At 45.3% G+C, this 22,609-nt stretch overlaps 1 protein-coding gene across 10 annotated transcripts; it reads right to left on the minus strand.

Annotated features, from left to right (window-relative positions):
• Positions 1-3: 3 nt before the first annotated feature.
• On the minus strand, positions 4-21,441 carry LOC103163650 (zinc finger protein 606). 10 transcript variants are annotated; one of them, XM_035449370.1, is made up of 7 exons: positions 21,352-21,441; positions 19,143-19,222; positions 18,097-18,153; positions 17,552-17,643; positions 5,466-5,592; positions 5,101-5,196; positions 4-3,264 (listed from the first exon to the last, which is right to left on the minus strand). In XM_035449370.1, exons 2-7 carry the CDS (start codon positions 19,171-19,173, stop codon positions 1,268-1,270), a joined length of 2,400 nt encoding a protein of 799 aa, XP_035305261.1. In that variant the 5' UTR covers positions 19,174-19,222; positions 21,352-21,441; the 3' UTR covers positions 4-1,267. The 10 variants fall into 10 exon arrangements, with proteins under 10 accessions (XP_035305261.1, XP_027286983.1, XP_035305262.1 ...); XM_027431182.2 differs by having other exon boundaries at positions 21,017-21,437; XM_035449371.1 differs by lacking the exons at positions 19,143-19,222; positions 21,352-21,441 and adding exons at positions 17,131-17,246; positions 17,396-17,520 and having other exon boundaries at positions 17,619-17,643; positions 18,097-18,149.
• Between the last annotated feature and the right edge of the window lie 1,168 nt (positions 21,442-22,609).

The following is a 22,609-nucleotide window of genomic DNA, read 5'->3' on the forward strand; positions in this document are numbered from 1 at the left end:
TACTTAGGATTTTCTTGAATTTTATTATCAAATCTTTATTATAAAAACACTGAACAAAAGTGAGAAAACAGAGTGGTTAAAAACACAAACTCTGGAGCCAAACAGTCTCAACTGTTCTCCTTACTAGATGTGTCCACTGGGTAAGTTACGTAATATCTCTGCTTCTACTTATCATTTGTAAAACTGGGATAGCAACAATGCCTACTTTATATAGAGTTAAGGGAATTGAATAAGTTAATATTTTAAAAATCATTTAAAAGGAAGCCTAGCACATAGTGAGTGCATATGGATTTGTAAAACAAAATCTAGACTAAAAATAATAAAATAAACAAATTAACTAGGTTAATTTCTCCATGGATCTAAGATGTCTTTATCCAAACACACATTTTTAAATGTTGCAATAAATGTTTATATACAATTATGTACTTTTGTGGTTATTCATTCTGTTTTGTATATTGCCAATGTCCACAATTATAATTTATGGTGATTGCCTAAAAGAATTATAAACTAACTGCCCAATAATTCATTGATAAGTACCAATGGACACTGACACACTAGATTATAAACTATCACTTTCTGTTTCAAAACTCAGTCTCATATTTCTAGGCAACAGCCTTTCTATGTTCTATCATTAGTGATCTCCTTTACTAAGCTGTTCCAAAGAGGTTAACCTTGATCAACAGTAAATACCCCCACTCAATACTGAACTAGTTTTTTTCTAAAATTCAGATTCAGTATTCCACATTCTGTCACTTAAAGAGCACCTAGACCCTCCCCTTGTAATAGCAAAATTTGTTCCTATAATTATGCACAAAATGCTAATGTAAAGCTTTCCATCTAATATTCCAGGCAGTGTCTTTCCAGCCAAAACACTACTGTTGTCACAAGACTTTCCCCTTAATAATGTACACTGATCTACAAATAACAGCTCTTGCTAGAATGCCCCATTCCCCAGTCATGTTCCTCAAATATGGATTCTTTGTAGACCATAGGCGAAGCTTAAAAGCTTTTTTCTACAATTTCCTAACAATGGAATAAGGGATACATAACTGCCGAAAGGTTTTCCCCTAGCCTTTTGACTCATATCACTCATAAGGTTTCTTCTAAAAAGAGATTTCCTGTTGTATAATAAAGACAGTCTTAATGAATTCTTAGTGAAAAACTTCCCTCGTGGTAATACTTACAGCCTTTTTTTTTTCCTCCCAATGTTGTATTTTTTATTGCATGTTGTAAAACACAATAAAAGAAAAGTCTCTGATCAATTCAGTTACAGTTTCTCTTCACTATGATTTCTCTGATGTTGAAGTAAGGCCGAATGACCACTAAAGGCTCTTCCACACTGATTACATATAAAGCGTTTCTCTCCACTGTGCATTCTCTGATGGATGATCAGGGACGAATTCTTACAGAAGGCCTTTTCACAGTGATTACATTTGTAGGGCTTTTCTCCAGTATGGTTTCTCAGGTGCACAATAAGTGAAGAACTCTCGTTGAATGCCTTCCCACATTCGTTACACCTGTATGGTTTCTCTCCAGTATGAGTTCTCCGATGTGCAATGAGGTGAGAGCTGCAATTAAAGGACCTTTCACACTGATTACATTTGTAGGGTTTCTCACCAGTGTGAATTCTCCGATGGGCAACAAGGTGGCAGCTCTGGCTGAAGGATTTTCCACATTTATTGCATTCATAGGGCTTTTCTCCAGTATGAGTCCTTTGATGCCTAACAAGGTGAGCCATCTGGCTACAGGACTTCCCACATTTATTACATTCATAGGGCTTAATTCCAGAATGAATAATTTCATGTTTAGTAAGGGCTGAGCGTTCTCTGAAAGCTTTGCCACATTCTTGACAGTTATAGGGTTTCTCTCCCGTGTGAGTTCTCTGGTGAGCAATAAGGTGTGAACTCCAACTGAAGGACTTCCCACACTCAGTACATTTATATGGTTTTGCTCCAGAGTGAGTTCTTTCATGTTTACTAAGGGCGGAATAATCCCGAAAAGCCTTTTCACATTCATCACATTTAAAGGGTTTCTCTCCAGTATGCATTCGCATATGGGCAATAAGATGGGAACTCCAGCTAAAGGATTTCCCACATTCAGTACACTCAAAAGGTTTCTCTCCAGTATGAGTTCTCTGATGCCCAATAAGATGGGAGTTCCAGTTGAAAGATTTCCCACATTCATTACATACATAAGGTTTTTCTCCTGTGTGGATTCTTGTGTGTACAATAAGATGAGAATTCCAACTGAAGGCTTTCCCACATTTGTTACATTCATAGGGTTTTATTCCAGTGTGAGTCCGTTCATGCTTAGTAAGGGCTGAACGATTCCTAAAAACTTTTCCACATTTATCACATTCATAAGGTTTCTCTCCAGTGGGAGTTTTCTTATGCTGAATAAGGTAAGAACTCCAAATAAAAGATGCTCCACATTTATTATATTCATAGGGCTTCTCTGCAGTGTAAGTACTTGTATGTTGAGCAAGTAATGAGTCATACCCAAAGACTTTCTCCCATTCGTTGTATTTATATGCTTTTTCTACACTACCAATCTTTTGATGTTCCATAAAGGATGAGAAGTAAAAGATATTCTCATATTCTTTATAGTTGTACTGGTTTCCTCCAAATTGAAGCCCTGGGTGTTCATTAAGTGATGGGCTCTGGTTAAAGATTTGATGGCATTCCTTATATTCATAGAGTTTTTCTCCTGTGTGTACTCCTTTATGATCACCAAAATGTATAATATGATTGAAAGACTTCACAGCATCTGTACATTTGAACAGATTACCTCCAGTTTGCATTCCTACAGGGTAAACAGGCTGAAGAGACTGGCAGAAGCTTTTGTCATAATCATTATTTTCACAGGTAACCTTATCTGCATACATTATGGCTGAATTACATCTCCAACTTTCAAGATGTGCATCAGGTTTATAGAAATGTTCTAACTGAGAAACTCTCTGAGAAGGAACCAAGTTTAAGCTCTGGCTGTACTCTGTGCCAAGTTCACAGAATTCAGAAGCTCGCTGAGAAAGTACTTGTTTTTGCATGAAGACCATTTGCCTCAGACCTGTACTCGGGTTCATGTGATACATTTGTAATTGGTCTTTACATCCCAAAACTCCTAGCCTGGAGAGCCAAGGATCATCCCATATATATCTTTCCAATGCCATTCCATTGGATTGTTCTTCCTCAAAAATACTCTGTGCTGGAACCAATGCTTTGCTTTCAACATTTCTCATCCACTCTGAAACAGAAGCAGGGAGAGCTGTGAGTGCATAAGGATTCACTGGTGAGATTCATTATTCTTACTATAGAAAAGGCTACAGTATATTTCAGTTTCAAGTACAGACATGAAAGCCAGAGAAATACAGTAATAGAGACTGGTGAATTGTAAACATTTGCTAACTACAAAAGAAAGTATATAATCACACTAATAAAAACCACTGAGGAGTACTTTCACATGAAAAAGAACATTTACAGGAAAAATTAACTATGCAGGACTGAGATACTCAAGCCATGTACATTACCAACTGGCTTGCTTAGTTGGTTCAGTCTTAGCCAACTGCTGAGAATCGAGAATATAAAATGTTTTAAATGCTATTACACCTTTTCATGCTCATGGCCTTAAAGCAAACTGTACCAATTTCTCTAGATAGCTTGTAACTAATGTCATTTCTAGTGATGATGAGAAATCTCAGTCATATGGTACTGCTGCCTATATGACCAACTTTGAATAAGCACGGTGGATACTGGCTTAAGATCACCCACGGTTCCTAGTAGACAACTTCACAGATCGTCACAATTTCTCGCTTAAAATATACAACTCCATTGTGAAAATACCAGCAGGAACTTATATTTGGCTTCCTCTGGACTATATGATATTGCTTTCTATTCTTTATACTGTAATAAACCATAGCCTTAATGGTAACAAATTTCAAATCCTGTAAGTCATCTTAGTGAATCAATGGAAGTCCTGGATACCACTGACAAAAAGACAGGGAGGGAGAGAGGGAGAGGGAGGGAAGGAGGGAGGGAGGGAGGGGGAGGGAGGGAGGGAGGAAAGGAGGGAAGGAGGGAAGGGGATGGATGGATTAACAAATAAGCATGCAGGCCTTTGGCAAGTAATGTTTAATTCATTAAGTAGCACTATAATTTACTTCTGTACCATAACGACTTCTTGCTTCCCATCTTGCAAATCATCATCTGACCTCCACATGGGTACCCACCTATTCCTACTCCCACCCCACCCCACCCCACCTCCACAAAAATCAATACCATTGAATATTTTAAGAATTCTAACAACCTAAAATGAAAAAATGTTAAACATCATTAACTACAAATGTTTGCTGATAACATACAATCCATAAATGTGCAAAAGAGGCCAAGCTATATAAAAGCAAAGTGTTTAATACTAGCAAGACTGAAGGCGTTAATGCAGACAAGATTATAGACATGTTAATTATAATCCCCAGCACAACCCACTAAGACAAAAACAACAACAACAAAAACCATAGTAAAAGAGGGGAAAAAAAAGAGTATAAGATTATCTGTGTATTGGGAAGTAATAGTATGTGGGTAAAGAACAATGAATATATATATATATGAAATTTGAACTTATATATTTTATTTAGCTTTAACTTTTTCAAATCATGTAGATACACTCACTGCCTATACTCAAAAACTATTTTTGTTTGTTGTTTTTGTGTTTGAAGCCATAGACTACAATTTGGAAATTTAAGAAGCAAATTTTTAAGTAGGTAAATAAATGAAAACTTTTCTTAGAGAAGGAACAGCAAATGTGAACAGCAAGCGTAAAGCAGACAGAGACTGCAGCCTTAGGAGAGAAGCTCTGCCCTGAATCAGCGGTAGCTAGAAAGAGGAAAACGATGGGAAGGGAGGGGCCAGGAGGGGAGAGGGGAAGGAAAAAGGGAAGAGGAAGTGAGGTGAGAAGGGGGAGGAGACGGAAGACAAAGAAGGAGAAGGAAAGCTCCCTAGAGGAGATTTGGGTGCTCAGAAGACAACTCCTCTACCCTTAGACCATTTCGCAAAAAGAGGAGCTCTGAGAAAAAGTTCCTCATTCGATGCCCAGGCTTCACCTCACCTGGACAAGTGCTTGGAGGATATGCTTGCTTCACTGACCATGGCTCTTCTCCTTGTTCCAACAGGGAGATGACTTCAGGCTTAGAAATGTGGTTCCCTGCAGGGGAGGAAAGACGCATACTTTTGGTGACAAAGCTTTGGAGTTGCCAAAGAAATCTCCCCTTGCCTCTTCCTCCTGTGACCCCTCACTTAAGCAGACTATGTACAACCTTCTCCCTTATATTTTGTGTGAGGAATTCATCTCTGAATCTCAAAGTTCAAGATCATCTCAGTCCTTCAGAGAGACAACGTACGACCTTCAGGGAATAGTTGAAGACACTGTGGAGGAAATAGTTTTTTTTATTTATCTGGAAGTTTCTGCCTTACCCACAGAGAGTAGATGTCCATAGGTCTCCAGCATCACGTCACGGTACAGGGTCCTCTGAACAATATCTAGCTGCCCCCATTCTTCTTGGGTGAAGGCCACAGCTACATCCTTGAAAGTCACTGGTTCCTGAAAGAGCATACACGATCCTTCTCAGCCTGTGGCAAACCTTGCCAAATGTTCTAAGGATGGAATGAGGCTGAAGTCTTTGAGGACAGGAAACTAGATATAAAGGACCTACTAGATGTTATCAAGCTTCTAACCAGGTGTGGTGACTCACTTTCATCCCCACGCTCAGGGGACAGAGGCAAGAGGATCTCTTTGAGAGTCTGAGGCCAGCCTGGTCCACACAGTGAGTTATAGGACAGTCTGAGCTATGTAAGGAGAGCCTATCTCCAAAAAGAAAAAAAAAATAGAAGAGTCTAGTTGATATGTCAAATTTAACTGAGTACTACCCAGGGCCCTATATTTGGGATATTCTTGGAAAGAATGAGATACCGAGCCTACAGAAACCACAGCAAAAAATATGCTCATCAAAGACTTCTAAGAGCTCCAACCTAGAAGGGAACATGCACACACATAGTTAATTAAACTGTCAAGAGTCAAAAGAAAAACCTGGAGGCAGTGAAAGACACATAGAGAATCTTCAATATAGTTCCTAGTTTATTTCAGCATGAATTCTAACTGTTATTAATAATAAAAACCCAGAGACAGACATTGGGTTTAAAACTGAAGATCAGAAAAGCAAAGCAGCCAACCACTAGAGAGTTCTCACTTCTACTAATGCTCTGACTGAAAGGCAGATCCTGTCTTCAGATTGCATTTCCAGACTGCATCTGTCTCCACCAAACCTCAGACTGCACTGAGCTCCTGTCTCCTCCCGCCTTATATTCCTCTCTAGTGTTAGGATTAACAGGCGTCAGATGCCAAGTGCAGAGTGTAAGTGCTGTTTCTCTTTTAGACTGGATCAATTTCCTGTAGCTCGGGGTAGCACTGAGATCTGTCTTCCTCTGTCTCCTGAGAGCTGGAATTAAAGGTGTGGGCCACCACTGCCTGGCATCTATGGATAACTAGTGTGGCTAGCTTTATTTGTTAGGTCATAAACAAAAAATCACCACAGTTTATTTCTTGTTAGAAACCAATTCTGATAACAACAATGGCCAGTATGAACAGGAATCCCATCTTAACAATGCCCTGTTATCTCAATACTTGAATGCATCCTGGACCAGAGTAGGAAGAGGCTGTCTGAGGTCCTGATACCTTGGGTTGGAAGAGTCTTTGTTCCAATCTGTGGTACCTGGAAGGTGGAATCTACCATCCTTATCACAGGAGAAAGTTTCCATTCACTGGTCACTTCCATCAAAGGGATGAAACTAAGGGTAGCAAGATGGCCCAGGACTACCTGGGCAGAGGGAATTGGTTACAGGGATAGCAAAAAAAAAAAAAACTGACCTAGAAAAAACAGCCAAACTGGCTGACAAAGTAGCATCTACTGAACCTATTAAAAGAGAAAGTGGGAGGTACCCTTGAATGGATTGGTACAGGAGACCACTGCCTGAACATAACACCAGTAGCAGAGATACTGAGATAGACAATTAACAAATGGAACCTCCTGAAACTGAGAAGCTTCTGTAAGGCAAAGGACACATTCAGCAAGACAAAATGACAGCCCACAGAATGGGAAATGATCTTCACCAACCCCACATCTGACAGAGGGCTGACCACCAAAATATACAATGAACTCAAGAAGCTAGTCTCCAAAACACCAAACAATGCAATTAAAATGTGGAATGCAGAACTAAATAGAGAATTCTCAATAGAGGAATCTAAAATGGCTGAAAGACACTTAAGAAAATGCTCAACATCCTTAGACATCAGGGAAATGCAAATCAAAACAACTCTGAGATACCATCTTACACCTGCCAGAATGGCTAAAATCAAAAACACCAATGACAGTCTGTGCTGGAGAGGATTTGGAGAAAGGGGAACACTCCTCCATTGCTGGTGGCAGTGCCAACTTGTGTGGCCAACTTTGGAAATCAGTATGGCAGTTTCTCAGGAAAATGGGAATGAGTCTACCTCAAGATCCAGCAATTCCTCTCTTAGGCATATACCCAAAGAATGCACAGTCATACAATAAGGACATCTGTTCAACTATGTTCATAGCAGCACTATTTGTAATAGCCAGAACCTGGAAGCAACCTAGATGCCCCTCAACTGAAGAATGGATAGAGAAAATGTGGTACATTTACACAATGGAGTACTACTCAGCAGAAAAAAAAACAATGGAACCTTGAAATTCGCAGGCAAATGGATGGAACTGGAAGAAACCATCCTGAGTGAGGTAACCCAATCACAAAAAGACAAACATGGTATGTACTCACTCAGATATGGATATTAGACATAGAGCAAAGGATTACCAGCCTAGAATCCACACCACCAGAGAATCTAGGAAACAAGAGAAGAACACATGGCCCACCAAAGAAGGGGAGGGGGACAAGAATCCCTGAGAAAATTGGGAGCATGGGGGAGCAGGGAGGTGGGAAGGGGTGGGGTGAGAAGAACAGGCGAGAACAGGAGGAATAGAGGAGGGCAGGAAAGGAGATGCCTTGATAGAGGGAGGCAGTATGGGTTTGGAGAGAGTCTAGCACAGGGGAAAAGTTAGGGGATCCACAGGGATGACCCCAACTAAGAATCTAGGCAGTGCTGGAGAAGATGCCTTCCCTATAATGAGATTGATGTCTATCTTGGCTGCCATTCCTAGAGTCTTCATCCAGTAGCTGATGGAAGCAGAAACAGGCACCCACAGCCAAACATTGAGCCATACTCCTGGAATCCAGTTGCAGAGAGGGAAGAGGGATGAGCAAAGGACCCAAGACGGTGCTGGAGAAACCCGCAGACAGTTGGCCTGACCTACTGAGTGCATGGAGACCCTAGTCATAAAGCTGGGGAAACAGCATTGGACTGAACCAAGCCCTCTGAATGTGGGAGCCAGCTAGGAGGCCAAGACAGTCTACGGGACCTCTAACAGTGGAGCCAGTCTTTATCCCTAGAGCACAAATGGACTTTGGGAGCCCCTTCTCTATGGAAGTGTACTATTGCAGCCCAGATACACAAAAGACAGCCTAGGCACTCTCCTAAAGGATGTGACCAACCTTGATGGTCCCCCGTGGAGGGCCTCACTATCCTTGGGGAGTGGGTGAGGGTGGGTTGGGGGGTCAGTGGGGAGCTTGGGAGGATAGGAGGGTGAGGGAATGGGGGAACTGATATGTAAATAAGAGTGCTTCTAAAATAAAAAGAGTTAAATTATTTTAGAAAAAAAAAGAAAAGAAACAGGCATAGAACAGGTCTGTAATCCAGGAACTCACAATACCAAGGCAAAGGGATCAGAGTTGGAAGCCTGCCTATGTTAGCCTGTAAGAATTTGTTTCTAAGCAAACAAAAACAAACTCCAAAGGGGAAAAGGAAAGCAGAGCCTAGAAAACTAGAGAAGATGCTAACCTAAGTCTGACTTTTGCAATTATACCTTTTATACTCCTAAGAAATCAATGTGATGGCCAGGCGATGGTGGCGCACGCCTTTAATCCCAGCACTCGTAAGGCAGAGAGGCAGGAGGATCTCTGTGGGTTCGAGGCCAGCCTGGTCTACAAGAGACCAGTGCAGCTAGGGCTACACAGAGAAACCCTGTCCCCACCCCACCCCCCAAAAATCAGTGTGAGACTCCAGTGCCTGGACACCCTCAGAGTGGAACATGGGGTGCTTCCTTCCTGGGCACCCTCAGAGAGGAACATGGGGTGCTTCCTTCGCAGGGCAGAGAGTGTGAGTGGTAGACCACAAACTGTATACCCTCCACTCACTTCTCTGCCCCAACAACCCATCTACACACCAGAGCCAAATCTCTGCCTAGAATGTGGCTCCCTGGGTACCTCTACCATCGATACAGAATCAAGCCTGAGACAAGCCCACTGGGGGGATGGGTTTGTCTTTAAAGCATCAGATCCACTCCCAGGGTCCTCTGACGCACCCCCATCCCTCTACAGCCTCTAGCTTCTGTTTCCTAGAAACAGCTTTTCCCCTCGCCCTCCTTTGTGTCTGTTTAGTGCATCTTAGAAACAACTTGTCACCTCTGGTCTGAGCTAGCCCGTGCTGCCTTCTCTTCAATATACTGACTTTGTTTTTTAACTCTGCCCAACAGAACTCTATATGCGTTATACCTTCCTAAAATGATTGGCTTAAAACAAAAACTGATTCTGCTGTAAAGGCTACCTTAGCCCTTAAAACTCAACTCCTGTCTGAGTCTGCTGCAAAGGTCTCCTTACAACCCCAAACCTCAACTCCTGCACACACGCTGACACGCTCAGTCTTGCTGTATGTAGCCCGTCACTGCTGCTGATCTATACTGAGGAACATACGCTGAAGAATCTTCTTTTCAGCGAGCTCTCACCAAGACCCCTGCTACTTTGAGACTCCTAGGCCTGGATGTGGATTTCCACCTCCACCTTTCCAACATGAAGCAACTCAAAGGGCTGAACATACCAGACCCCCTTCTCAGAAACCCTCCCCAAGCTTGGTGACAAGGCCAATTCCCTACTTTTCTTGCTGAGGATCTGTTTCCTTCAGATTTTCTGTTGTTTCTACAAATTGAGAGAGAAGCGTAGAAATCTAAGGCCGTCAGGAAAGAGGCAAGCTGAGAGGCCATGCTTACCACCTAGGGCTTCCAGCCCTCCTCGTCTGTCTCATATTTCCTAACCCCTATGAGGCGGTGGCTTGGTGTTCTTGTGGCATGCCTAACATTGGGAGCAGAGGCTGTCTCTCACTCTTTTGTCTATCTGTGTGACCCCTGTCGTCTCCCACTGGATTACCTCATCCAGCCTTGATGTGATGGTATGCACCTTGGCTTCTGGTAGCTTGTTATACTGTATCTGGTGGATGTGCCTGGGAGGCCTGCTCTTCTCAGAGAAGAGAGGGGCAGGTGGATCTGGGTGGTCAAGGTGAGGGGGGGAAAAGGTAAGGGAGGAGAAATTGCCGTCAGAATGTAATCTATGAGAGAAGACTAAAATAAATAAATAAATAAATAAATAAATAAAATATGAACAAGCAATGAAAAAAAAGAGAGAGAGAGCACTTGCTGCTCTTCCAGGGGACTCTGGTTCAATTCTCAGCACACAACCAGAGGCTTACAACTGGTTTTTACTCCAGTTCTAGAGAATCCAATGCCCGCTTCTGCCCTGAGGACATTAGGCACACGTGTGTGGCACCCACATATATGCAGGCCAAACACCTGTAACACATAAAGTATTTTCTTAATTAAAGGAAATAGCCCATCCGATGAAAAAGAATGGACCAGGAGCACCTTGAACTCCCAACATTCCTGCCACAGTGCTAACCAACCAAAGGGTAGTACACGCCTCCTTGTCCCACACTCCCACCCCACACAGTAGACAGGACTGCAGTAGGGCAGGAGCCACCAGCAGCAGGACCGCAGAAGTGAGCCTTCTGTCAGCTTAACTGACAGCAAAGGCAGGAGAGAAGTCGGCCTGGGAAGAGCTGGGGCAAAGGCTTGTGCTCAGGACAGCTTGCCCAGTTGCTCCACCCTGTGGGTAGTGCTCCCAACAGCAGTGCACTGACACATGAGCAGAATCCCCACAGGCCCTCTAGGCTCCTGAGTGTGGGAGGGAGGTTCTCAGACTGACCAGTGAGCTGAAACATCTTCAGTCTGACAGAAGGTGGCAAGGCTGACAGAAGGTGGCAAGACCTGTCGCTCTGCACTGAGGAAACTGAAGGCAGAACTGAGTAACTGACGCTAGCCCACAGGCCCATGGAACCAGCGAGATTGGCAGGAAAGCTGGAAGCAGCAATCAGGAGGCAAAACTATGGGCCGGCAGCCTAGCAAGACTCTCAAGCAGTCCCACAGACCTCTCTTAGTGACAACAGACAGAAGGCAGGAACATCTGCCATACAGGTGGGCAAGGGGACCCAAATCCAGATAGCAGATTGGGCCAGCTTTCAGGCTCTCAGCCTAGAGCAGTTGTGAGACAAAAACAGAAGAGAATGCTTCAGGACAGGCTGTTTTGGAAAAGAAGTCTATGTTCATACACAGACTGTGAAGAAAAAATGGAACTGAAATGAGCAGATGGAAAGAGGTCTGTGGTGGCGGAAAGAGATTCCTGGGCTCTCAACTCCACAAAGACTATGACCCTTAGGAAGAAAATCGGACAGTAGTTTATCTAGGAAACCCAATATCCAGCAAAAGACTCCAGAAAGAATATGAAGGATAGAATGACTTTTTAAAAGAATACAGGGTATCTTAAAGGATGCAAAAGCCACCAGCCATAGACAAAGTCATACATTGGAGAAAACATCCGTAATCATTTTAACTGGTAAGATACCCCAAGTTAAGACAAACAGAAGACAACTCATATTATCACGTATATGATTGTCCGTATATATTTGGGAACCAGAATGCATGGGGAATAGGTGGTTGCTAGAAACCGGGGAGTTAAGGAGGACGAGGTAAAGCAAAGGAAAAAGACAGTAAATAATACCAGCTTCACGGTAATCAAAGTAATGCAATGCACCTTTGACTTCACAAAAATAATAAAAAAAAAAGACTTGATGCTAAGTGTTAGCAAAGATTCAAGAAAATGGGTATTTTTCTCCCAGAATGGACACTGAGCAGTAGCTTCAGGCTTTGGAGACCAGCATGGTGACACTAGCATCAGAAAAATAGACCCTGCATCCCAAGGCCCGGTACAATTCTGCTTCTAGGGTCACACACAAGCAATCGGTTACACATGTACACAAAGTGAAATAACAGGTACATTGGCAAGGAAGACAGGTGGAGAGGGCTTAGAAGCCCATTCATAAAAAGATTAGACGGTAATTCGATGAAGGGTGGTACCTAGCGGCACAAAAAAAAAAAAAAAAAAAAAAAAAAAAAAAAAAAAAAACCTGACCTGTTTATGTCTACCAATGATACCAATGAGAACAGAACTCAGTATTTCTCAAAGTAGGCTATTTAAAAATTACATGGAAGGCTGTAGAGATGGCTCAGGGGTTAACAGCGCTGGTTACTGTTGCAAAGGACCTGGTTTCAATCCCCGGCCTCCACGGGGCCTCTCACAACCAGCTGGAACTCATCATAGGGCATGCACTGCCCTCTTCTGGCCCCCACAGGTATTGCATGCACATTGGTGCGCAGACGGGCAGGTAAGCAGAACACATCAAGTTTTTTAAACTCTTTCAAAGCTACTTGTTGAATTGTTTAAGAGATTGTATGGCCTTCACAGTCTACGTATAAAAATGAGCTCTGTGTATAGAAGGAATCCATCAACGTTCAGTTGCTCTGAAAGATTCAGAGATGGTGCTTTAATTACTAGTTTCTGTACTTAGCAGAACTTGTCAAAAAAAAAAAAAATCCAGAAATAGCAAACTAGGCCTGTAAAGACAGTGAGCCTTCCAGGCGAACACACCATGTTGGGGATCACAAAAACAAAGGGGGAGGGGGGCTCACCTCAGGGATAGGTGAGAAGACCAGCATCTTTAGTCTAAAACTGCAAATGAAAAGGGCAGCAGCTGAAAGGGATACTGGACCGCAGGAGGCAGCAGTTTCTATGGAGACCGAGCCCTGGCCACCAAGAGCAGGGAGGAAACGCAGGGTTCATCCAGGGTTCATCGTTCCCTGAGGCACTGGGGTGAGATTGCAGAACACAGGTAATGCCCACAGGCCCAGCTTATATTTCCAGGCATACGGTGGTGGAATGACTTGCAGAGATGTCTCTCTCAAATTCTCATTAACATTCTTGCATATGCACCATGTGCCTCTACCTGGGCATTTTAAAGCCCTTCCTAGGGTGTTGACACACTCGCCACATATTTACAACATGAGCCTAAGGTTGATGGGCTAGGTCTTAGCTGTCTGCCAGAAAGGCTGCTAAGTATCTAAACACCTCCAGTTTGCTCCTTCACGGAACCCGTGGCGTTGCTACGGCTTCCTAAATGGCCTTTCATTATTAATACTTTATATTTTGCTTGGGGGCCATTTTGTATTTTTATGATTACTGTGTGTGTGTGTGTGTGTGTGTGTGTGTGTGTGTGTGTGTGATGTAATTTATGCCATGTGCAGTTGCAGAGTCCGTTCTCTCCAGTCACCAAGGATGACTGACTGGGTGGCAAGCCCTCCACCTGCTGAGCCATCCCACCAGCCGGCCTTGTTTGCTGTTGCTGGTAGGGACCGCTGTTTGTTTTTATTTACGTCATGTGTGTCTGTGTGAATGTATGCCACAGTGCGCCGGCACCGGCCACACCCAGGGCAGGAGTCACATGTAGCTGTGAACCACCTATCATGGATGTTGGGAACCAAACTCAGTAGCTCTGAAGAGCAGTAGTGCCAACTCTCCAGCTCCCACCTTTAAAAACAAAACAAAACAAAACACCAACAGGGCTTCAAACTCATAGTTCTCCTGCTTTGGCCTCCAAAGGGCTGGGACTACAGGCATGCACTACCATCCCTGGCTATTACTAGCATTTTACTATAAGCTCTTTGCAGGAAAAAAAAAAAATAATGTCAGCCTTCACACACAATGAAAGATTAGTACACACCACTCATGTTTGCCAATTGTATTTGTCATGCAGAAATTCTCAGTGGATCATTGCAGACAGCATTTCCATATTTAGACAGGCTCCCTGGTTATTTTTAAGCAAACTGGGATGTTATCACTAAGATTATTTCCCCTATTCCTTGAAAGAACAGGATCTAGGGTCCAGCTGAATGAAATTTTACTGACATATTTCCAAGAATGAATTCAGCTGAGAGATGAACATTTGATGGTTCCACCAGGTGAAGGCTTTATTTCAATAATTATTGAACATGGAGAAAGCCATACAGGGACCTTGCTTTCCTCAAGACCTTGCTCAATTAAGAAGTCACAGTGTGAGTTCGAGGCTAGACTGGTCTACAGAGCAAGTTCCAGGACAGGCTCCAAAGTTACACAGAGAAAGTCTGTCTTGAAAAACAAAACAAAAAAGTCATAGGTGGCCGTGGTAATGAATGCCTTAATCCCAGCACTTAGGAGGCAGAGAGAAGGGGATCACTTGAGTTTAAGGTCAGCTTGGTCTAAATAGTAAGTTCCAGGCTAACCAGGACTACACAGTGAGATCCTATCTCAAAACACAAAAACAATTCAAAATTCAAGTCCAAGTTCCCAACAGAGAAAATTCCAAAGCAGTGACCTGGGAAGGGGGCCAGGAGCATGTTCTCAGAAATCACAACTCTTCAGACATTACAAGGTGTCGTTATTTTAATTGTTTTATTTTTCTCAGCAATAACTAGTCATTTTCAGAAACTCTCACATAAGTTAACCATGGAGTACAGCACAGGGATTAACCAGGCTTCTTCAGAGCATTTGATTAAGCTAATTCTGTTCCCCTGACACTGACTCCGGCCCATCTAGTCTTCCTAGCCTATCTTCACTGATAGTGATTTTTGTTACAGGATCTGAAAATGATGTGCACATCGTGACAGCAGTGAGCCTTGGCCACCAAAGTTCTGATGCCAGATAGCATCACGTCACCCTGCATCACTCCATCCAGGCCCTTCTGCTTCTCGGGGACACAGGTACTGCCACGTGGTGACAATACACGTTCAATGCAGCTCACCTGTCAGCTCTGAGTAGGAAGTTTTATTATTTTCTTTTTAACTTGAGGGAAGGCATAACGCTAAATAGAGATGTTACTTTACAACATTTTCTGTCTTAGTAGCTCAAATTTGCTTGCTTTGTTATTGTAACTTATAGATAAAAGGTCTAAATATTCAAACTACTTTTTCCTACCTTTCTTATCATGGAGTGAAGAGAATTAATTGCAAATTTAAGTTTTGAAAAATAAACTTCTAAAAATTAACATTTAGAAACATCAAGATTTAATAAACTGGGGGAAAAAAAACTGGCTGAATCACAAAAAGAAACTCTAGGGCATTCTGAAATGTGAACTACCCCATGGAGGCTGGCAAGACAGCTTAGCGTTTAAACACAATTGTTCTATCATGAGGACCAAGGTTCTGATCCCAGCACCCACATCAGGCAGCTCACAAATACCATTCACATGCATGCACTAAAAATAATTTTTAAAAGGCTGAGGAAATAGCCCAGCAGTTAAGAGCACTGTCTACTCTACTAGTGGACCAGAGTGCACAGACATACAACCAAACACAAAAATAAAAAACAGTTTTTATTAATAAATAAATCTTTTAGGGGGGGGAGATGGGGGCAAGATAGCTCAGTGAGTAGAGGCCCTTGGTGACCAACCTGAAAACCGAAATTCAATCTTGGGGACCCTTATAACGGAAGGAGACCATCAACTCTTCAAAGCTGTCCTCAGACCCCCACGCACACCTCCACGAGTACACCCACACACATACAAAAATACATGTAATTTTTAAAAAGCTTTTTAAATTAATAACTCCTAAAACATGCAAAATGAAGGAAGCCAGATTCAAAAAGTCATATGTTAGGATTCTGTTTAAATTAGGTTAAATATGCAGAATGGGCAAATCCATAAAATTGGGAAACTGATGAGTGGTTCCCAGGGACTGCAAGTCGGGAGAAAGGGAGTGACTACTGACAGACACAAGATTTCTTCTTGGGGTGATAAACAGGCTCTAGAATTAGAGATTGGAAATGCCATTCTGTGACTGGATTGAAAACCAATGAAAAAAACTGTACAACGTTGTAAGTACGTTAGTCAACTTTCTAGTTTGTAGGTATTATCTCAATTATTAAAAGAAAAAAAAAGGCAAGAGGGGGCTTCTGATGAAGAGCCTAGACAAGAAGAGAACGCAGTGACACTATTGCCACAATGGTGTGGAATAACCCTTCTGGACACTGTGACTATGTCTTACTCTCATCGGCTAATAAAAGCTGATGGGCCACCAAACGAAGGACACTGGGAGAAAGAAAAAGGGCATCGTCTGGGGAGACGCCAGATAGCCACCAAGGTAAAGCGGTCTTTGGAAGCAGCTCCCCAGATGGGAAAACTCCAGCTACACCACATCAACACTGTCCTCCTGGCCTCTGAGGAGCTAGCCCAGGTGCTCTCATAGTCCCAAAGCCCCTGCTGGAATCCCTTGCATCTATCTCTCTGATCTTACCCCCTTCCTCTCCAGCTTCCAGGCCCTGCTCAGACCGCCTCTGCGAGCAGCCTGCCTCTCACAGCCTCTCCACTGTGTACACCCTTCCAGCCACATTCTGGCTCCCAGTGCCTCCTGCCACCAACAACCCTGAGGCTCCTGGCTCGGCAGCAGGCACGCAGACCCACCTGGGTTCTTCCTAGCCTCTCCTAGCTAAAATGCGTCTACCTGCAGACACCAGTCCTACAGTACACCCCAGCTCTCCAACACACCTGCGCAGCAGGGCAGGCCAGACATGTCCCCTGCTTACCAGAAAGCACCCATCTGGTGCCTTCCTTCTGCCTCTTGGTGTATTCAAGGTAACCTCCACCTCCGCCAATTCCGTACCCCTACTGACGTCTACACACACTCTCTAGTCTCATCGCCCAAGGCATCAGTGGACTGGGCTGCAACACGACTTGGGGATTCCCTCCATGTCTCGGGCTCCTTGGACCCTACAGAGCGTGTGTGGCCCCATGGGAGCTGTGAAGTAGTGTCATTACCTGAGTGAACCACGTTGGAAAGTGGCCTGTTAGGTCCTCAGGGTAAAGGCTCCCATCTGTTCTTGTTCTCACAGCAAGCACGGAGTACACTACCCGGCATCAGCCTGAGCCTGGTTCTGAACACAGGAATTAAGAATGGGGGGGGAAGGGGGCAGGGGCTGCCGGCCAAAATGGGTATCGTCATCTCTCCCGAAACAAGTGATGACACACAGGCAGAGTGACAGCAAGGCTCTGGGTATCATGGAGAACTGACTGGATCCCCTACCTGCATTCAGGAATTGCTAACTGGTGGCCTCCTCGATCTAGGCTCTTGCTGCTGGAAATTAAGGAGCCACATGAACTCGGGTGGCCAAGGAAAACTGGACCCTCACCCTTTGGGAACACAGTGACCTTTCAAGAAAAAGCAGAAGTTCCATCTCACCTGGACTTGGGCTGCTGGGAGCCCAGCTGCCCTTCTTCCCTCCTCCACGGGGCTCCCCTCTATGTACCGTGCTGGCTCCTGAGACCACAGAGCTAGGAAAGACAAAAGAAGTCACGGAGGCACCCCTTCCTGCTACAAGTTCATGGATGCTACGGACATGAGGAAGGCGAGGCCCTGCCCCTGCTCCTACCCTCCAGGTAAGGAAGAAAGCTTACTTCTTCACCCCACAGAGGAGGGAAATGGGACTCCTCACTGACCCATGCTGGGAGGGAGGCACCATCTCTGAGAAGCACGGTCACAGGCTTTCTGGGTCTGAGCCCCGAGCATCTAGACGCTCATTCTCATGTTACCTGTCCTAGAGATGTCGTCATCACCTTTACCCCTACAGTTTTCTGACCCCTCCTTATTCTAACTCTGTAGAGTGGGAGCTGCTCTACAAGCTCCTGTTCAAAAGAACTCCTGGGTCACCGGCTCTGACAGATCACTGAAGGAAGAGGGTATCACACGGCAGACAGCACAGTTGAGGGTGCAGGTTGTTGACTCACCCCAGGAAGCAGAAGGGTCAGCGGCTGCCATCCCCCAAGACTGCTCCATGAGGGTACCTGCAGAGAAGGATCAGGTTATGACTTCGACAAAAGCCCAGTGACTAAAGGTAACAAAAGAAAACTGGAGCATGGCAGAGGCCTACACGGAGTCCAAAGGTGTCCGTGACGTTTCTCTGTGCCTCATAGGCTCTTATAACCTAACCCATTTCTATCAATCTATGTGCTGCCCTGAGGTTCATTTACCTCATGTACACACTTCTCATCCTGCCTCTCAGGGTGTCTCTTCTGACTCCAGAGACGCCACCCTTTTTCCTCCCAGGGTCCGGTCTGACTGTCCCGCCTATACCTCATGCCTGGCTAACAGTCAGTCAGCTTTTTTTTATTTCAAGATGGAGTTTCTCTGTGTAGCCCTGGCTGTCTGGGAACTCACTCTGTAGACCAGGCTGGCCTTGAACTCACAGAGTTCCGCCTTTTTTATTAAACCAATCAGAAGGTGCCTTGGCAAAGACATAAAAGATTATTCCATAACCCAAGGGCATCTGACAAATGCAACGGAACCTGGATCTGTACAGGAAGATGATCAAAAACAGAACGATTGAAATGGCTGGGTAGGTTTCTGATAAGATGCAACATCACCTATTTTTTATGAGCGTAGATACTGCCTTGATGTCTACAGTGGTGAAAATTTAAAAGATAAAATGATCAAATAGCACTGCTAATAATTGTTTTACAAAAAAAACACACCAATAATATATAAGTGAGATACAATAATAAAGGTGGAAAACCACGGGAGAAATAAAAGAGTCCCATAAATTACTCAACTATCTCCTAGAGGCCCTTTTCAGAAGCTGACCACCATATATACAAAATTTATGTTGTCTTGTATGAATAAATTTCCCCTTAGCCACTAATCAGTTCTAATTTTGTGCTAAGCCAACTAGGCCTCCTATTATGTCCCCAAACCAGCTGTCCCTTCCCAGCCCTGATTTATAGTGACAGTAAGTGTCCTGTAGGGATGGTGCAGAAAGATCACGATTTGGACTCACCCCAGGAGGGCCACGGGTTGATGGCTGCCATCCCTGAGGGTTAATCAGCCAGCGTCCTGAGCAGCACTGCAAGTGCCAACCTAGAGACAAAGTGAAAAAAGCTAAAATTGCCCCTTTCTCGAAAAAGAGCCGTTGAGAACAAAGAGAACCCATGCACAAAGGTAACAGAAGTCCCCTGAGAAGCCTGATTTTTCACAAATGTAATATGCATTTCAAACGCGATAGTGGAGTTAGCTTGTCATAAGCAAGAAGATCTGAGTTCCACGTTATCTGTGTGTCTGGTGCAGTGAGTGGCGAAGCAAGCAATCCCCACACTGGGAAGGCAGAGACAGGAGGATCCCCGGGGATTTCTGACCAGTCAATAGGGTGGAATCGGAGCGGTTCAGTAGGAGAGAGCCTGTCTCAAAAGCCAAGATGGAGACCCAACACCAATCCCACAGTCAACGCCGACACACACAAGAAAAAGAAAAAATGACAAAACCGGATTAAAATAAATACAGTGGGGGTTGGGGCTGGGGGTGGGGTTGACCAATCCTGATTAAGGGTGAAAATGTGTATGTCACTCTTTTCCAAGGCAGCCATTCCACTTAGATGGAACTCTTCGGTTTATGTAACCAAAAAAAAAAAAAGTTGTAAAACTTGCATACAATGCTCATACATTAATGATTTAAAATTGGAGGAAGGGGCAAACGGAGAGGCTCCAGTGTGCCAGAAGGGTTTTAGCTGTGTGTGTAGTGGTGTGTGTGTGTGGGGGGGGGGGGGGTAATGAAAAGTTCTGGGATGGAAGGGGTTACAGCCGCACACTGCATAAACAGCAAATCCGCTGAATGCCACCCACACTTCAGGATAGAGTGCGATCGCTATGCAAACGTTAGAGCCACGCAACAACAAAAACCACCTGCAAGGCCTTCCAGACCCCAGCCTTCCAGACTCCCCTCCTGGAGTCGCATCAGAGACAAAAGTGCAGAGTCGGACCCCACAGATGCACGGATGCCGGGTCTTTCTGTGAGACAGGTAATCAATCCTCTCTGTCTCTGTCTCTGTCTCTGTCTCTCTCTGTGTCTCTGTCTCTCTCAGAACGTTTGGCACTAAGCAAGCAGTTGCACGCTCACAGAGACTCAGATATCCCAGGCCAGCAAGTTGCAAGACTCTCACCACAGACCCACACACATTAGGGAAACTCCAGGCAGGCAAGTTGCAAGAACCCTGTCCAGAGTCAGACTCCACAGATGCACGGATGCCGGGTCTTTCTATGAGACAGGTAATCAATCCTCTCTGTCTCTGTCCCTGTCCCTGTCCCTGTCCCTGTCCCTGTCTCTGAACGTTTGGCACTAAGCAAGCAGTTGCACGCTCACAGAGGCTCAGATATCCCAGGCCAGCAAGTTGCAGGACTCTCACCGCTGACAGACACACACACACACACACACACACACACACACACACACACACACCTATACATGCACACACACACACACGCACACACACACACACACACACCTATACATGCACACACACACACACACACACACACACAACACACACACACACACACACACGCACGCACGCACGCACGCACACACACACACACACACACACACCTATACATGCACACACACACACACACACACACACACACACACACACACTCGGGAAAACTCCGGGCGAGCCAGCTGCAAGAACCCTTGAGGGCAACTCGCACGCCCCACGCACACCTCCGTGTCGCATCGAGTTGAAAGGAGCCCGGGCCCTTCCCGGGTCAGCTTGCACGCCCGTTTCGTGCATCTCGGCTCGGAAGGGACGGGAGGAGAGCCTGCTGGCCCTGCCTGCAAACCGGCTCGCTCCAGGCGCTGCTTTCAGCCAGCTGCCCGCCCTACCTGGCTCGCAGCCGGCGGCCCCGCGGCGCTGCCCTGCGCTGCTCTGCGGCCGAGCTGCTGCGGTTAACGGGGCGTCTGGCGTCCGTCCTGCACCGAGAGGGACAACGATCCAGGCCTGGCCGCCTCGGCCCGCCCGGGCCGGCCTTGCCCAGCTCCAGGAACCCGGCACCCAGACCCCGGAACCCGAGGGTCGAGGGCAACGGGGGCACCGAGTCGGCGGGGGAACGAGAAGGCGCCCGATGTTTCCTCCCCCCCACCCCGCCCCGGCACCGAGCCAGCCCTGACCGCGGGCGCCGCTTCTCCTTGACGGTTCCCCAAGACCCCCCCACACACACACAGTGTCTCGGCGACGACTATATCGGTAGCACGGAGGTCCGGGAACGAGCGCCAGGCGCGGACAATGGCGGCCGCGCCCCCCGAAGCAAACCGGGGCGCGACGCGGGGGCTACTGGGAGTTGTAGTTTCAAGGAGGCGCGCTCCGTTCTTCTAACGGAAGCCCGCCGAGGCCACTTTTCCCAAAACCCGGCCTGTGCAGCAGCCGGTGTCTTCGGTTCCTCGGCTGTGCCCAGCCGAAAAGGGTGGTGGCTCCCCCTCACTTGGCATCTAACCTCCCTGAGGTGGTTCTCTCCCTCCCTGAGAGCCTCAACAGGCTGGCCCGCTGGGAAGCTCAGGCTGGCCTCTCAGTAAAATGGCATTTCAAGGTAGCCACTTTGCAAGTCGGAGCCTGGTGACGGTGAAGGATCTCTAGGAAGCACTTCTTCCTCTCTTGATATTGAGAACGTAGTTGTTATTATACCTTTTTTTTTTTTTTAGATGTAGAACCTAATCTGAGTGGCCCCTGCCTGTGAAGTCCCACTTGCCCATGAAGAACTCTTGTGCCCAGATTTCTGAACCCCAAAAGAACCCGCCAACAAGGAGACAACTCTCTGAACGCAAGGACAATGGTTTCTTTTTTTCTTTTTTCTTTTTTCTTTTTTTTGATGAGCAGATGTTTAATAGGAAAGTGCTCACACAACCAGTCAGTCCTGTACAACCATTCAGACCAGAGAACAGAGAGAGCTGCATACGTGCGACCCTCATATATAAAGTCTTGCTACGACGTCACTCTGACCACACCCAGGTATGCATGGTCTGCGTCACCTGTGCCAGCCTCCAAGTGGGCTTGGCTAGCATTTCCCCTATAATTCCCCTTTTCGTCTAAAAGAGGATTGAAACTTAACGGTGTAAATTATCTGTCATTAACAATCATAAGGGCGAATTACAAGAAGTTATAATAATCTACTAATGTCACATCTTAACTCTAACTATTCCAACTAAACCCTCAAGTCATCTGAAAGAGATGTCTAAGCTGGAGCACCTCCATCCAAACCCAACCTTAAACAATAGGAAACTAGCCCTAACTCGGTGTCAACAGTGGGGAAAGGGGGGGTGATATTCTCCGTGCTACTTCCTGCTGAACTGGGAGGAGGACGTGGGGACCTGTGGGAAGAAATGTTAGGTTTCTTTATTGACTCAAGGATACGAGCTGCAACCAGGACCCCATTCGTTCAGGAATAAATGGAGTCCCCACTTTCGACTGAGGGGTGTTTTTAT

The sequence above is a fragment of the Cricetulus griseus genome, chromosome 9 (assembly GCF_003668045.3).
Source record: "Cricetulus griseus strain 17A/GY chromosome 9, alternate assembly CriGri-PICRH-1.0, whole genome shotgun sequence".
Classification (NCBI taxonomy): Eukaryota; Metazoa; Chordata; class Mammalia; order Rodentia; family Cricetidae; genus Cricetulus; species Cricetulus griseus.